General features: G+C 61.4%; 1 protein-coding gene across 1 annotated transcript in view; it reads right to left on the bottom strand.

Annotated features, from left to right (window-relative positions):
• SHANK2 (SH3 and multiple ankyrin repeat domains 2) overlaps positions 1 to 17,056 on the bottom strand; it is a 493,595-nt gene that overhangs the window by 376,857 nt on the left and 99,682 nt on the right. The window contains exons 7-9 of the mRNA XM_081790210.1: positions 11,746 to 11,897; positions 10,655 to 10,822; positions 1,871 to 1,987 (exon numbers count right to left, since the gene is read on the bottom strand). Coding sequence (XP_081646336.1) covers positions 1,871 to 1,987; positions 10,655 to 10,822; positions 11,746 to 11,897 — 437 coding nt within the window. The remainder of the gene's footprint in view (positions 1 to 1,870; positions 1,988 to 10,654; positions 10,823 to 11,745; positions 11,898 to 17,056) is intronic.

Raw genomic sequence — 17,056 nt, 5'->3', positions numbered from 1 at the left:
CTACCCTCCAGAGTCAACGTTCCTTGAAGTCAGAGAAAGAAGAAAAGGAAGGAGGAGCTGAGAACACCTTCGATACTGGTGTCCAGAAGTCATCTGGACTTGGAGCCTCGAGGACACTGACCCTCCTCCCAGCCCCGTGCAGGGCACAGAAGCCGTGGCTTCAACCCGCCGCCTCCCAGAAGCCCCGGCCGCTTCCACGGCCCCTGGGAGCATCTCCGCTGTCTTCAGCGCCACTACGGTGCCTCCCGGAGGGACCAGCGGGGTGTCACACGGTCCTGTTTAGGAGTCACGCTCCTGAAAGGCAGGGGTCGTATCCCACCCCTCAGTGCACGCCTGGCAACCTCATCCCCAGCTTCCCATGATCTCCTATCTAACACACAAGAGCGTGTGGTTTTGTTCACATCGAGGCTCCGCTTGGAGGTTCAGCCCCTAAAGAAGGGACAGCAGGGGGCGCCTGGGTGGCTCAGTCGGTTAAGCATCCGACTTCAGCTCAGGTCACGATCTCACAGTCTGTGGGTTCAAGCCCCACATCAGGCTCTGTGCTGACAGCTCAGAGCCTGGAGCCTGCTTCCGATTCTGTGTCTCCCTCTCTCTCTGTCCCTCCCCTGCTCGTGCTCTGTCTCTCTCTGTCGCAAAAATAAATAAAAACATTAAAAAAAAAAAAAAAAGAAGGGACAGCAGTGCCTTGAAGAGACGCCCGCACGCCCACGTGCACAGCAGCGTTGTTCACAACGGCAAGGGGTGTGGGCACCAAGTGCCCATCAAGGGATGAACGGGCAAACAAACCGTGGCCCCTGCACACAATGAAATACTATGGCGCCATGAAAAAGGACGCTCTGCCACCTGCCACTGGTGGACCTTGAGAACGCTCCGCTCGGTGAAATGAACCAACGCAAAAGGACAAATGGGGCAGGATTCCACTGGTACGGGGTCCCCAGCAGAGCCAGATGCACAGAGACCCCAGGTAGACGGTGGGCGCGGGGGGCTGGGGAGTTGGTGCTTAAAGGGACAGAGTTTCAGTTGGGAAAAGGGAAAATCCCAGAGACGGATGGGGGCTGGGTGCATAGCAACGTGAAGGTAGTTAGCGTCACTGAGCCACACGGTTAAAAATGGTCAAAATCGCAGATGTTTCTGTCGTATACGTTTTACCAGGTTAGAAAGAGAAAGCCACCGAGAGCTTGTTCGTAACGCAGCGGTGGGAAGGTTCGCCTCCGTGGCACCGTGGTCCTGTGGGAGTCCTGTGGGTCCCGGAACCATCTCGGGGGCTCTATCCGCCGCACCCTTCCCGTTCCTCGGGTCCCATCTGTCCCCCGCCCCCCACACGTCCCAGCAGAGAAGCCACCCTGGGGTCCCCAGGCCTGTTCTGGAAGGCAGACAGTGTGGTCGTACAGCCTAGGAAAGGGCTCTGGCCGGGCGTCCGCTCCCTTCGCTTCCCCGCGCCCTGGCTTCCTCTCTTCCGCAACGGGGTAACCATCCTCAAAGAAGCAGGTGAAGGTCGCACCTTGCTGTGGCTGGAGGCGTCTCCCCACGTTCCTACGTGAAGCCCTGACCCCCGATGCGAGGGATTTTGGAAATGGCTCTCGAGGAGGCGCTGAGGGTTCCACGCCCGGGTCCTGACGGGACAGCGCCCTTGTTGGAGGAGACACAGAGGGCACTGATCTCTCCCCACAGCGTGACACACAGACAGAAGACGGCCGTCTGCAGCCGGGAGGGGCTCTCACTAGGAACCAAATCTGCCCGCGCCCTGATCCGGGACCTCCAGCCTCCAGGCCTGGGAGAACAGATGCGCGTTGTCTGGGGCCCGCCTGCGGGGCCCTGTGGTGGCCCCTGTGCCGAGTCGGACACCGCCCCGGCTTGCACGCCCACTCACCTGGTTGTAGAGGGCACAGATGTGCAGGGCCGTGTTCCCGGAGGCGTTCTGGGCCGCCATGTCCGCCCCGTAGAAGAGCAGGTGTTCCAGGTGCTGCACGTGGCCGTACCTGCAGGCCTGAAACGAGAGCCCCGCCGTCGGTCAGAGAACCGCCGCGATTCCCCAAGCTCCCCGGCAGCCGCGGCGTGGCCGACCGCAGTCCAGGCCCCAACACACGGGCACCCACAGCGCCCTGAGCCTCCAGGGGCCCACCAGACGGGGTACGGGGTGGGGGACCTCATGCCGGGACGAGGACGTATGCCAGGCTCCCAGGCTCCGGGACCGCAGGTCTGTGAAGGGCCCCGATGCCCCTTTCATTCAGGCCTGGGGGCCCGAAGCCCAGGGACACACGGGGCACCTCTCCCCTGGCCTTGGGGGCCGGCCCCCCAAAATGCAAACCGGGAGGCTCCGTCCCTGGCCTTGCTTACCCAAACCCCATCCCCCCCGGTGGGTGTGAAAACAGCCAGAAGGGGTGCGTCCAGCCCCTGCTGTGTCCAGGGAAGGGAGCCCCACTACTGCTGTAAAATGTAACCTACCCGCTGAGGGGCTTTCTGGAGGCGGGGGGCAGGCAGCCCCATGGGGAGACTTCTCCCTCCCTGAGCCCTTCAAGGAGGTAACACGTGCTATTCACAAACCACCAGGGCTCTGGGGTCAAACAGATCTGTGCCCAAGTCACGGACCTTCCATTTTCCAGAACTTTCCCCCATGAGCCTATGTCTTCACATGCAGATGTAAACCCCACTCCACACAGGGCTTTCATGAGAATCACATAGGAAAAGGGACCCGAGAGGGCCTGCGCGATGCCTGGCGCCAGGCCGGCCCCCGCCTGCTGCTCACAGGGAGCCGGGAACCCCACGCTGCGACCAGGGCGCTGCCGTCCAGCTCCCGCAGGGGGTTCAGGGTACGCCACGCGGTGTCGGGCCAGGCAGTCAGATCCAACCGGCCCCCCCACCCCACCCGCCCGCACTTTCCCGGCACCCCGGGAAAGGCCAGCGTGTGGCCGTCAACGGGCAGCATCGAAGGCACGAAAGCCAGTGTCCTCGTGAGACACGACAACCCGGAAGGGAGACGGGAAGGCCAGGGAGCGGGTCCCGACCCGCACTTCCTACGCCGAGGGTGGCCACTGAGGCGCGCAGCGGGAAGGACACAGGCCGGCCAGGATGGGGTGGGCAGATCTCACTGTCGCGCATTCCGGATAACTGGGGGGACCGGGGGGCTGCCCCCGTGCACGGTCTGCGGGAAAGGGCGGTGCCTCACCGAGGAGTGGGAGATGACAGGAAAGACGTCGGACCTATGACCCGGAGGAGCTTAAACAGAAAACCCGAGAAACGCCCATCGCACTGCTGTACTTCCCGTGGAGCAAAGTCACTAATTCACGAAGCAGCGTTGTCTGGATGCGGGTGTCTGACCTGCCCTCCCTCTCGTCCTGCGCTTCCTGGGGGGCCCCCGCCGCGCTCTCAGAGGTCGGGGGGGCCTGCCCTGCCCCACCACTGCCACGGGCACAGCCCACCGGCCTGGACAACCGGCCCCAAGCTGGGGGCACGCGGGGGCCCCGTGAGGAACAAGGCCGGGAGACCAGTCAGAAGCTTCCTTTCTTCCGGGACAGCTGGCGGAAAACCCACCGAAGCCTACGGCCGCTGGGGTCCCCCTGAAGGAGAAGGGGCACCGGGGAGAGAAAGGGAGGGAGGGAGGCCAGACACGAGACAAGGACAGACACGCACACAGCCCGTGACAGAGCCCCCCTCAACCGCAACGATGCCCGAACTTCCCAGGACACCAAGCCGGGGAGGAGTTTTTATTTCTTCTACCAGGCTGAGTTGAGATCTCTGTTCCTTAGGTCAAAGGGGCCTTGGCTCATCAGCTGTCCCCAGAGGATGGGAGCAGAAACCGTCCCCCACCACCACCGTCAGCAGCCGCGATGGTGATCGTTGATGCAGGGGAGAAACACCGGCAGGTGAACGGGGGAGGGGGAAAGAACTTGTGGGAGCCTCACAGACCCCACAAAACTCTAATTACCGAAGGAAAGAGAGGAGCTCGGCAGACTCCCCCCACCCGGTCAGGCGGTCAGAGTTAACGTCGCCGGGGATGGGCAGTGTCACCCCGTGCCACCCGACACGTGAATGCCAGGAACACGATGCCGGCCCTACGGTAAGTATTCCTGCCACAACGCACACCCCGGACCTCTGCACCCGAGCTGAGGGGCAACCTCCAAAATGCCTGCCCTGTGATATCACAGGGGTCCCACGGACCCTCCCAGATGGCAGGCAATCCGTCGGGGCCCCCCGAGGGGAGCCTTTCAGGACAAGGGATGGTCGGGGGGCGGGGCGGATGGGGATTATGTCTCTTCCGGAAGTTTGAAACGAAAATAGTCCTGTACAATTTAGAAAGAGAAACCAGTACGTGCTTGACACAAAGACCTTAAAGCTCAGGAAAGGAAGAAATCTGTGCTCCCCCGAGATAAGCTACACTAGCTGTCCCCCCCCCCCCGCCCCCCGCCGCTTTCTTTTGGAAAGGGTGTTGTGGCTTGTGGCCTTCGAGAGGCAGCTTGAAAGGGAGGCCAGAGGCCAGAAAGCTGACATCTAAGAAAGCACTTCACACTCCTGTATCTTAACCATTTTTTACCAGGCGCTTTCTGGGAAACGCATGCGTGTGGGGCTCCACCCCACTTCGACTGCCTGCGAAACTCCTGGGCATGCGTATCTGGAGGAGAAGTGTCCCCACGAGATGTGGGGTTCATCCCAGCCACGCCAACACCCGCCCCATCACTGGCCAACCCCATAATCTGCAGTTAAACTAGGGAAAAGGCCACTCCTTCCTTCAAGCGCTTTACTGCCACCTGCTGGCCACCTGCTGTGACGCAGCCACAGCCCTAAAGGCACAGCCGGCTGAGAGGCGTCCCCGGGGTCCTGCAATGCGGTGGGAACAATGCAGAGTTCACTGCATTGCAGACGCGCAGCAAGTGCCTCTGCCGGTTCTGTGCCACCAATAAAATTCCTCCAACCACGCCACGCTCAGGCATTTCTCCTACAGCCCGTGCTCACAATGTGAGCCGGGACATCACCGCCAAATGCTCAGAAAACAACATTCGCACCCCTTCAGCCCTCCCCTGGTCGGGAACTGAGGTGCCCATCGGTGCACAGACACTCTCTCGCCCAAACGCAAGCAAACGTGGCTTGCTGACTCGAGCCACTGGCTGCCCCTGGCCCTCCGTTCTGTGGCTTTCAAAGGCCGGTTGTGGCCTTGCTGCCTGCCCCAAGGGGAGTGGAGAAAACGTGCTGAACTATGTCCTCCCAAATTCCTATGTTGGAGAACTGACCCCCCCCAGTACCCCAGACCATGACCTTGTCTAAAGACAGGGGCTTTGCAGAGGTGACTGAGGTAACAACACTCAGTCTCCAGGGTGGGTCCTGATCCTGTGTGACCAGGGTCCTTGTAAGAAGAGGGGATCAGGACCCAGACACACAGACAGAGACGACCCCATGAGGACACAGGAAGAGGACGGCCGTCCACACACAAGGAGAGAGGCCTCGGGAGGCCCCGGCCTGGCCCTGCCCACGCCTGGACCTCGGGAAGGCTACACGCGTCTGCTGTGTGAGCTTCCTCGTCCGTGACTTTGTTACGACTGCCCTAACCAACCAGTGTGATCAGTTCAGATCAACCACTCTGAAAGTTCCAGCCTGAAATGAGGACGCAGGAAACGTGTCATGCTAAGGACTCCAAAAGGAAAGAGGAGCTTCGACATCCTGGCACCTGCCCACTTTCCCTACAGGGTCTGTGCCTTCCAGAACATGGTGTCTGGACATTAGACGCTTCTGGAGACTTCACCTACGTCATTCCAGGAGAACGCAGGCTCTCGCTAAGGGGAGAAGGTGGTGCCCCTGCCATCTCGGTCTGGGGTCTTCACCCATCCCCTCCCCTCCTGGCGCCTCCTCCCCTCTCAGCCCCAAGGATCGAGGCTGGCTGGAAAGACGATCATTCAGTCCCCCCGGAGGCCCACGGCAAAAGACGCCCCGATCACTTCTCCGGCGGGATCCTGGCTCAGCTGGGCAGGGTAGGGGCACGGGATACGGATCTGACGCCCCAGGTCAGTACGTAGCAGACCCCCAAAGCAAGGTGAGGCACCTTCCTGCCGCTCCGACCGCTGGGGCCCTGGGGACTTGGCGGCTCGCGGTGCGTGGTTGGAGCCGGAGGGCGGGACTGCAGCAACAGTGCGGGTGCCTCCTGCGTCCAGGGACAGGCTCCACCACCGTTCCGGGGTCCCCATGCCGACGGCCCCAGGCTGTGCTGTGCTCAGCCCAAGCAGGCGCCATGGAAATGCCGTCTCTAGGCGCACCTGTGACGCCCCACCCCCTCCACCCCACCCCCCACCCCCCCCCCACCCCCCCGTGAGGCCAGGGACGCCACCTTCGCTGGCCTGAGACAGTATCCGCCCATCACCGCGGCCAGGCTTGGATGCTCCGCTGCGCGTGAAGCCCTCCCACCTGCTCCGGTCGGACCTGACCACGCCCGGTGGGAGTTCCCGGTCCACGCCTGTGCTCCCGTCAGCCCCAGGCTCCCCCGACATGGTGGGTTCCCAGCGCACCAGGGAAACCCCAGCTTAAAGGAAGACCAGAGTCCATGCCAGCCGGAGGCTAACTCCTTCAGCCAACCCACGTTCAGGAGCACGTGTGGTGCACAGGTGCAGAGCCGAGGCACCCCCGGTCCTGCCCTCGTGGGGCTGGGAGCTGGGGACGCAGCACCCACACAAACAGACCAGGCACTACACCGTGCCATGAGCGCCCTCGGAACCTCCCCAGGGCCAGTCCCCTTACCATGGGGGCTCAGGGAAAACTCCAAGGACCTGGGTGGGGGGAGCGGGGGAAGCCGGGTGAGGGAGGGGAGCCGCGGCCATAAATTGTTGCATTTCTTCCAGGTTAAAACTCCTAATTTAAAACTTAGAATAATAAACAGCGGCCAATACACATTAAGATGAGTGACAAAAGGTCTTTTAAAGGACTGTTGAGGCAATCAAATGACATCCATAGGAAAGCCTGTGAGCAAAGCGGTGAAGTGCTCTCTGAGGGTCGCATATTATTTCTTACTGACAACAGCCAGGTAATGATGCTGGCCTGGGGGGGGGGGGGGTGGGGTGACCACGGTTGGGCGTGGCCTGGCCAAAAGGACTGCGATGGGGGCGTGGCCGGGTGAGGATGAGTGACGGGGGCGTGGCCAGGCAAGGAAGATGGGATGGGGGCGTGGCTGGGCTAGGGAGGCAGGGACGGGGGCGTGGCCGGGCAAAGATGATGGTGGCCAAGAGGACAGTGCACTTACCCCTGTAAGCAACTATAGTAAGCGCTTCACGTGAATTTTTTCCTTTAACTGGAGAGCTCTCTCTATGAACGATCACTAAGCCAATTCTAGAGATTAGCAAACCCGCTCAGAGAGGGCAAGACGCTTGCTCAGGCGACCCAGGCAGTGTTGAGGGGCTGCTAACTCGAGGCCAGACTAAGTTGGACTGACAGTACGGGAAGGGAATTCCCCAGACCCGGGGGGGGGCACGAGGCCCCACATCGCAGTCACTAGCGTGGGAATGGGCGGCTCCTGCACCCGCAGCTGTCCCCTCCCTGGGGGCAGCCACCCTCTCCAGAGCGCCCAGCCTCAATGACATGTCCTAGAGTCCCGACACAACCAGACCCACCGTCCTCAGGTCCCTCCAGGGTGCGGGGGAGACACACAGGAGGTCGGAACCCGATGTTCTGGGGTTGTGGGAATGCACCTGGGTGTTTTACGCTTTCTTCCCTCTGCGGCTTCGAACTTTTTGACCGTCTCCGTGTTGAGCGGTTAGAGTAATCCCGAAGAACAAAGAATGTGCAGACAAGCGGCGGACAAAAACGCACACTTCCAGAGTAGGCCTGCAGGGGGCGGGTGTCCCTAGGCTCCGCGTCCGCAGGTGCGGGCTCGGCCAAGCTGTTCAGCACCTGGCCTTGGCCGGGGAAGCAGACGGAACCGCCACAGGACCCCGCGAGCTGGCCTGGCTGTGGGCGCGCGGGATCCCCGGAAGGGCGCGGAGCCGGGCGGCCGGGACACGGCTGTCCCCACTCCAGGGTGCGAGGCACGGGGACAGACTTCTAAGGCAGAACCCGAGACCCCGAAACTCCGAGGTGCTTCTCCGGACCGCGGATGCGCGGTCGCGTTAGGGGCGGCTTCCGTGAAAGCCTGGACGCGGCGGTGCGAGCGCGGCTAGCAGCGAACTCGGCTCAGGCAGCTGCTGGCCCCGCGACCTCGGGCGGGTCGTTCACCCTCTCCGGGCCCGTGAACTCCTCTGAGTAATGGAGGCCAGCGGGTGTCTCCTAGGGCTGCTCCAGGGTGTGAGCGATGGGGCAAAGGCAGCAGATCAGGAAGGCGGCAGAGCCGACCGGTGGTGAGAATCTCGGAGGACCACACGGTGGGCCGTTCTCTGCTTAGTGCCTTGCACCCACCCCTCACTGCCTGTCACGGCGGGGACACACGAGGCAGCAGGGCTCAGGAGGCAGGGACTTGTCTTGGGCCACTTCCCCTGGATAACCCGGGACCTCCAGTAAGGACCCGGCCCTCCCGCACGCTGTGAACAAGAAACCCACCACCGGAGAGCGGCGCACGATCTTGCCGGGCATGGCAGGAAGCAGGACACAGCAGCCCTGGGAGCCCAGGCCTCCAAGCTCAAACTCAGCGCCAGGGGCCGGGGCCCTGGGACCAAGAGGTTCGGTGGCTTCGGTGCCTGCTCGCTCTGACTCCACGCTCAAGTCTCAGGGATGGGACCCGGCACACGTTTCTGGGGACCAGAAATCCTGGCTGGAGCCGGCATTGCAGGCAGCGACGGCAGGACCCCAGGCACACGCTCACCCTTCATCTCAGCGCGAGACAGACAGGCCAGGGGCCAGACTGCCACAAGCACCAGAGAGGACAGTGACTCTAGCTGGGAGGCCTCCAGCCGGTTGAGGGCAGGGGGGCCGAGAACCCGGCTCGGAGAACTCCGCCAAGTTGGGGCCCTGCAGCCGGGGTCAGGCCGTAGCAACTCCCCACTCCCATCTTCTATATTTCTGGTGCCCTGACACCTGCCTTGCTGGCTTTGAAAGGTGTGCCCCTTGCAGGGCAAGTCCATTCTGACAGTAAAGGAGTCGCCCCGAGGGTGACTCTCAAATGCAAAGGAGCCCCGCAGGGCCATCACCCCCACCCGTCTTGCTGGGCTCCCACCCTCGGGGCCATGACCCACCTGTCCTGATCAGCCCGGGGCAGGTCCCAGACAGCCAGGGACAGCCCCCGTGTGCCAGAGCCCCGGAAGTTACCCAAACTAGCCAAGCCTCAGGCGGCTCGTCCTGTTCCATCCGCTTCTTCCCTCAGAACCGTGGTGAAAGCTCTTGGCCCCGTTTCACTCCCCCCCACCCCCCACCCCCACTGCTTCCCCACCCAGCCTGGTGCCTCCTGTGCGGCCCCCCGCACCTGCCCCTCCTCTCGGATCTGTGAATAACACACCATCTTTCCAACGGCAGCCGACTCCTGATGGGTTGGCTTCGCTGTGCCTGAACGGTGGTAGGACCTATGGGGGTTGGGACAGGCCAAGAAGTGACTCTGGAAGCACCCAGACGTGCAGCCTCGGGGACCAGAGTGAGAACAGGGCAGGATGAGCACAGGGACTGACGTTAGAGCCTTCTCACGGCCCCAGGGGGCGGCGGGCCCTGCTCACACCGCGGGAGGGAACCGGATGCCTCCCCAGGCCGCGGGGACGCTGAAGAGCCGGGGGGGACCCAGCACGCAGGAGGCCCGGTGGGGTGGCCCTGCCTGCGCCCCCCGGCCCGCCTGCCACACCTCAGCACTCCTTGGCCCTCTGACCACAGCGGGTCCGGGGCATGACCCCACCCGGACTGGGCAAGTGGGGCCACACGGTGGCTGAGGGAAACCGACAGGCAGCCTGGGAGGTGATAAGAGTCACAGCGCGTCCAGAGAACGGCTCAGAGCCTCTCCGTGCCCCGGCCCTTTCCCCCTGCCGTCCGGGGCTGATACTTCCCGTCTGCTGTCCCAGACCCACGGACCACCCTCCTCTGCTCGGAGAGTCCCCTCCACCACCCCGGCTGTCCCTGCTTCTGAGAACACACTTTCCTCTCCTTGCCCTTGATCCATGAAAGACTCTTTATCTGAGCCACAAGGAGGAATTCTTTTTTTTTTTTTTTTTTTTTATTCAGTAGGCTTCATGCCCAGCATGGAGCCCAACACGGGGCTTAAACTCACAACCCTGAGATCAAGACCTGAGCTGAGACCAAGAGTTGGACGCTTCACCGACTGAGCCACCCGGGCGTCCCACGGCAGGTTCTGTTTCTTTACGAGACTGCAGCGGACACAACCCCGGACCCCACGGTCGCCGGGGGGTCAGGGAAACTTGTGCCCTGGGCATGGAAAGGGGCACGGCACCGGGCGGCCTGTGCTCGGAAAGCACCTGGTGCCATGCTCCATCGGGGCACCCAAGACGCTAGGCACACAGAGAGCCCACAGCTCCAGACGACTCCCGCCTTACAGAGACGCAAGAGCCTGGCCTAACCTTCCAGCTTCTCTAGAGAGGTCAGAAGTTGCATTTCTAGGTAAATAGAAATTTACTGCTGGCGACCAATTCAAATATCTCAGAAACTCCGCGAGGGTCAAACGAACTACTGGGAGGGTGGGGGTGGACTGCTACTGCCCCGCCCCACCGAGGGGGGTCGTCAGGGGTCACGCGGGTGGACGGCAATCGTGTACCTGGTGGATCTCGTGCCAGCCGTTCTCGTCCCGGCAGCACACGGCCGCGTGTTCGTGGAGCAGGAGCTCGCAGCAGTAGGGATCGCCCCCCACGATCGCGGTGTGGTAAAGGGGTGTGAGGCCATAGCTGTCTTTGTAATCCGGGGACGCTCCAAGCTCCAAAAGGGTCTAGAAATAAACACCAAACATGTGGTCATTGGTCTCGTGACCGCTTTGGCAGGAAGTGAATCAAGAAAGAAGCACGAGGGTCACACTCCGCCCCCGGCCAAGGCTGACCAGGCCCTTGGTTCCCGCCCTTCCCAGGCTTCCCGGAATTCAGTGGGTGCCAGCTTGAGACAGCAAGGTTTCTGGCCCTGAACTAGCAAGTGGTGCCGGCATGCAGGACGAGCATCCGGGAGCTCAGGGGACTCTGTGCGGACACGCATCCGTGCGGACACACACCTGCAGCACTCAGAGACCTCCTGTGCCCTGCTGACCCCCCCGTACCAGCAGAGAGCAAAGAGAGGGCGGCCTTTGCGAGAAAGAGAGAAGGTGCGCATACAACCCAAAGTACAGCGTGGAACGATCTCAGTGTGCACCCCGAGGGGGCAAGCCCAGGAAGCGCCGTCATGAACACCGGGTTTCAGACGAAGCCAGCGGACGAGGCGCAGCCGATGGGGACGGGGCCTCCCCGCTGGGGCTCCTGGAGGCCCCCCCCACCCAGGGCCAGGGCAGGTAGAGCCGGGGCAGTGGGGAGGATGGGGGCTGGGCCCACACCCCGGATGGGCTTCACGGCCCACGAGGCTGGCTCACGGCCCGCAGTCCGGGTCTGCGGCCGCCCAGGGTGGGTGACGTCCAGTGCTGCCCCTGCCGGCTGAAAACGCAAGCCTCGGACTGAACCAGAGGGACAGAGGACCTTCTGTAGACACCAAGTTCTAAAACTCCCAGGAAGAGAGCGTGGGGGGCCCAGGCTACGCTTTCTAACCTCAGGGGGAACACAGTTCAGGGTCAGTTCCGGTGGCCGCGGTGGGGTGGACACAGGGCACGCTGGTGCAGGCAGGAGACCAGACAGGAAGGAGGCGTCCCCCATGCGAGACGGCCCCGGAAGGTACCTTCAGGGCCACTTGGTTCCTGGCTCGGGCGGCTTTGTGCAGGGCCGTCATCCCGTCTCTGGCGCGGAAGTCCAGGTGAGCCCCGCCGTTTCTGAGAGCCTTGATCGCCTCCGCGGGGTCGTCCAGCTGAGCGGCTAAGGTCAGCGGGGTCTCTACGGGACCCGAACACACGCAGTTCAGAACCACTTGGGAGACAGCCAGGGCCCGTGGCTCCCTAAGCCAAGTTCAGAGTCTACAAGGGAGCTGGAGGACGTGACCCCAGAGGTACCGCGGCTCCCACCCGCCCGTGAGCCCCGACATCCACACGGTCAGTCAGCATGGCTCCGGCGACCCCGGGGACAGCGGAGGTGGTGTTTGGGGTCATATGCAAGTCAACACGGGGGGCGGGCCAGAGCTTCCCCATGATCCCCTTGCGGGCTAGGGGTCCGAGAAGCCGCCCGCTGCCCTTGCCCTGGGTACCCAGAATCCCGCAGCACCATCCGGATGCTTCCTTTTGGGAGGAGTGGCCCATTAGGGCTGTAGTGGAGGGTCTGCAAGGCAGATGCCCGCCTTTCACCTCAATTTCATGATGTTTACGGGCATCTCGGTGGACGCCAGGACCCGGCTGTAAGTGAGGGGTGGAGCCTGTGCCCCGTGGCGGTCTGGGCGGGCAGAGACCCGAACAGCCGTCGCAATGGCAGGGGCTCGGCTCGATAAACGGCCGGCATGAGGGCTGGGGCGGGAGCCCCGGGGAAGGAAAGATGAAGCCCGCCCCCCTGGGGACAAAGGTCAGGAAGGGTCCCCCACCGCCCGCCCGGTGCAGCTGACTCTGGGCCAGTCTGTAGCCGGCTGTGATGGGGACGCCGACATCTGGTCTAAGCCCATCTTCTCCACCCCTCTTGGTGAGTGCCCGCCACCGCCACGGCCGAGCAAGGCACACCGTTATGATGCGGTTCATCTGAGAGGCGTTTACCTTACAGAAGAGTGCCAAGGGCAATGTGACGGCACGCAGGTCCCCAAGACCCGGACACGGCGCACACGGCACGGGACGATGAGGAGTCATTCGGACTTGAAGCACATTTTGAGAATAAAGGGACCGGGGCATCTGACCTGGGCTGAATTCCCTTCTGACCGCACCTCGGCCGCGATCCCCGCTGTCCCCAGGGCGGCTCCCCTGCCCCATCTATTGCTGATCCCCGGGCTAATTTACCCCCAAACGAGCACTGTGCCGAGCGCCGTTTAAATTCGCCGTGGGAGTCACCCTGCGCCTGGATTTTCCACGGTGACACGCGTGGGCTGAGCCACTCCCGGTGGCCAGCATGTGTACGTGGACATGGCCGTGTGCGAATGTGACACACAGCCCACACGCCCTCTCCCAAGGGACGCCGCACACCTCCCGCTTTGGTCACGTGTGTCCCCGTGCGTCCCAAGCACGGACGAGGCTCACGAGTGCCACCACACGCAGGTCTGCGGTCCTACAAGAAAGACCCTCTCAGGCAGGGATCTTGTGTGAATTAGGAGTTTTCTGGGGCAGCGACGATGGGGATGTTTCCTGCACAGGGAATATCCCCATGGTGAGGGGCGCTGGGGGTCAAGACTGGCGAGGGGGCAGGGCCGGAGCTCCACCTGGGGGCAGACACGCGGAAATGGGGAGATGTGCATTCAAAGCAAGCTTGGGGAGAGACCCCCACCCAGCAGAGAGGGGAGAGGGAGCCCGTGGGCCTTCCCCTCAGCCCCAGCCGTGGCCCGGCCGCAAGTGTTAGAAGGCCCCAGGGAGGTCTTGGTTCCTTGGGTGGCAGGTGAAGGGCGTGAAAAGCCTCAAAGTCAATTTTTTAAAACGTTTAGTTTTTTCGAGCGAGGGGGCAGAGAGGGAGGGAGAGAGAGGACCCCAAGCAGGTTCCACGGCCAACGCAGAGCCCGATGCAAGGCTCGACCCCACAAACCGTGAGATCGTGACCAGAGCTGAAATCAAGAGTCGGACGTTTAACAGACTGAGCCACCCACGTGCCCCAGAGTCAAATTGCTTACAGCAACTTGAGGAAGCCGGCCCCTGGCGTTTAAGGTCCATTTAGGACTGCTGCACGTCTGGGGCAAGGTCGACCCTCAAAATGATTAGGATTCTTCTTTCTTATCTGGCTCTCCACACGAGGCCGATGCGCAAGTTAGGTGCTCCAAAGCAGATGTTAAGTTTACACCGCGCTGTTTCGTGGCAAGGGCTCCAGAAGCCCTCCTCGAATGACGCACCAGACTCTCCACGTTCAGACCTGCCCAGGACCCACCCCGGGGAGGTCAGGAGAGACCCCCGGCTTAGAGACCACTGAGGAAGGGGACGTCCAACGAGACCCCACCTGGAGCAGACAGGACCCCCCGCCCCAAGAAGATGCTCGCCCCTCACCTGCAAACCTGTGACCCTCGGGGGCTTGCACTGTCTGTGCCATTGATCACCACGTGGCCGCTCCTCTAACGAGCTTGGGACCGGCGGTCCCCTGCACCGTAATTCTCTGAAAATACTCCTCGGTTTTTGCATTTTGCAATTTCTTCGCTTTCGATAAATAGTTTGGAACCTCAAAATGGCCCTGAAGACACCGCTCTAATCTTTTCCGATGGTCTTGAACACATAATACCATCTCACCTGGCAGCATTTTGGCTCCAAAACAAACAGCCACGCTTCGACACGCTATCAAGCCACAGAAGAATGTGGCTGAATCTTGAACACATCCTGCTAAATGAGAAAAGGCAGTCTGAAAAAGCCAGCCTGCTGGATTCCAATTATAGGACATTCTGGAAAAGACGAAGCTATAGCAGAGGTAAACAGATCGCTGGTTCCAGGGGCTGCGGAGAGGGGCAGGGGCGAATAGATAAAAAAACACAGAGGACCGTTTTCGGTGACAAGACTGTTCCATATGATGCTCTAATCGTGAATGCCAGGATCAAACATCTGTCACAGTCATAAACTTCACAGCACAGGGAGGGAAACCCAAGGCTTGCAGATTTTTTTCAGTGAAGTTTAAAAACTCATCTCGGAGACCTGGGGATCTCAGTTCGGAATGCAGGATGTGACGAAAAGAGTCGAACCGCAGGCCAAATGGAAGAACCGGCCTCCCTGGAGGGAGTGGGGGAACCGAGTGCCGGCCTGCGGACCCAGGATGGAGCGGTCTGCAAGATGAAAGGTCAAGTGAACCCGGGTAAGCGCCGTGCCCTGTCAGCACCTAAAGCTGCTTCCATCGTGGGGTGCAGGTCAACAACTCTGAAACCACTCTACACGGGCCCTGGGATTGAACCATTAGATCGACAGATGGCAGGGAGCGGCAGCCAGGTTTCTCACTGTTAGCGGGGAGGTTACGGCTTAGCCACGGAAAGGACTGTGGTGATCCACGTGGCCGGGGATCAGAGCTGGAGACTCACGGTGAGCTCCATACAGACACAGATAGTTACATACAGAACTGATTGCAGGTGTGCATGTATGCATGAGTTAGTACACACACACACACACACACACACACACACACACACACACAGAGTTTGTTGTTCTGTCATCTGAGGGCCCAGAAGCAACGACACCCCAGCAGCACCGAGCACACCCAGCACCCAGATCTTGGTTCCTAAGACCATTCTCTAGGAAGAGAAACCAGGCTCCCGCAGGACTGGCGGGGTCTAGGTCTGGGCAGGAGGCACACAGGATGAGCCCGGGGTGCCTTCTAGTGCCGGGAAGTGAGCAAGGGGCCAAAAAATAACGACCCACACGGACGGGGTCTGTCAAAAGGACACGGGAGTCAGTGGCCAGAGCTGGAGCCCAACGATGAAATCTAGCACGGGGTCATAACCCAGATTACAAATTAAATACCCATCAGTCCATCCCAATAGAACTAACAGAGTAGATGTTAGTAAGACTAAATAAATGAAGGCGGGTGGAGGGGGGGCGGGGCGGGAAGAGAAGCCTCCCGGGCAGAATTCCCCATCACGTGTGCAGAAACTCTGTCCTCAAGAAGGTAGAGCCTCACTCCCCACTCATCAGGTGTGGGCTGTGCTTAGTGGCTTCCTTCTGAAAAGGATGGTCCATAAAGGGGATGAAGAGTGACCGCATAGCAGGGAACCTGACACTGACCTCAGCCAGGTGAGCAAGGTCAGCGTCTCGGGGACGGGACAGGCGGGGAGCACGTGCCCGGACACGACGGGGACGGGAAGGGTCCTCCGCCCAAACCCACAACCCTGTCTCATCATGACATAAACGTCAGACAAACCCCAATGAGGGGAGGGCGTTCTCCAAAATACCCGGCCAGTCCCCAAAAGAGCCGAGCGCTGCACAAACAAGGAAAGCCCCAGAAACCGTCACAACCGAAGAGGGGCCTACGGAGGCAAGATAATGAAGTTCCATGAGGGCTCCGGGGGCAGAAAAGGGACATTAAGGAACTGCTAATGAGATAAGAGGACAGCATGCGCCGCGGTTACGAACGGCACATCAGCATTGGCTCGTTAATGATAAAATGTGCCCCGCTCAGGTACGACAGCCATCGTCAGGGGAAATGGGCCGTGGGGAGCAGGTGGAACATTCTGTGCTGTCTTCCTAATAATCCTGTAGCTCTGACACTACTCTAGCATAAGTCATGTGCTCACGGCCGTGCTGCAGGTGATGGTCTGCTAGGACAATGCTGCCACTGACCTGTCCCCGGCTGGCGTCCTGAGGAACGTGCACCTCGCGTCACGGGGCGCTGTGAGGAGTTCCCAGCCTGACCTCCTCTCCCCCGGCCAGCCCTGGGGGGTGTCCCGGGGCCAAGCCCCCCCTGCGGGCCCTCGTCCTGCCCCCACCCAATTCCTTCCTTGGTTAATGTCCTTCGTCTTCACCACAAGCACCTTGACGTGTCACCTGTAGCCCTCGCTGAAACGCGGTGGGGGGAAGTAAGCAAATCCCTGACATCACTGGCCGTTCTGCCTGAGCTCCCATTTAAAGACAGGCCCTCTTTGTACCAGGAAGTGCGCCTGACCAGCCAGATGACCCGGACCTCCTCCGTGGTGGCACTGACCTCATCCGCAGTCCCCGACCCCCTGCAGACTGACGTCTACGAGGTTCCAGAGCGCGTCTGCTCAAACTGCCCCTCTCCCGTTGCCCGTTGCCGTTCTTTCTGGAGGGCCTCATCCCGGGATTCACTCAGCGGCTGCAGGGAGCCAGCCGCTTACGGACCCTGGTCGCCACCCACGTCCAACGCGTTTCTTCTGATCTCGAGGCCGGCGCTCGGAGGAGGCCCGGCTCAGTGCACAGGGATCCAGAATGCCCGCGAAGCCTTCTAACTGGGCCGTGTGGGAGCTGGGTAGGGACTCCCAGGAGCCAGGCTGT

The sequence above is a fragment of the Panthera onca genome, chromosome D1 (assembly GCF_046562875.1).
Source record: "Panthera onca isolate mPanOnc1 chromosome D1, mPanOnc1 haplotype 2, whole genome shotgun sequence".
In the NCBI taxonomy this organism is placed as follows: Eukaryota; Metazoa; Chordata; class Mammalia; order Carnivora; family Felidae; genus Panthera; species Panthera onca.
The sequence above is the reverse complement of the archived record's forward strand: the minus strand, read 5'-3'. Positions and strand labels throughout refer to the sequence as shown.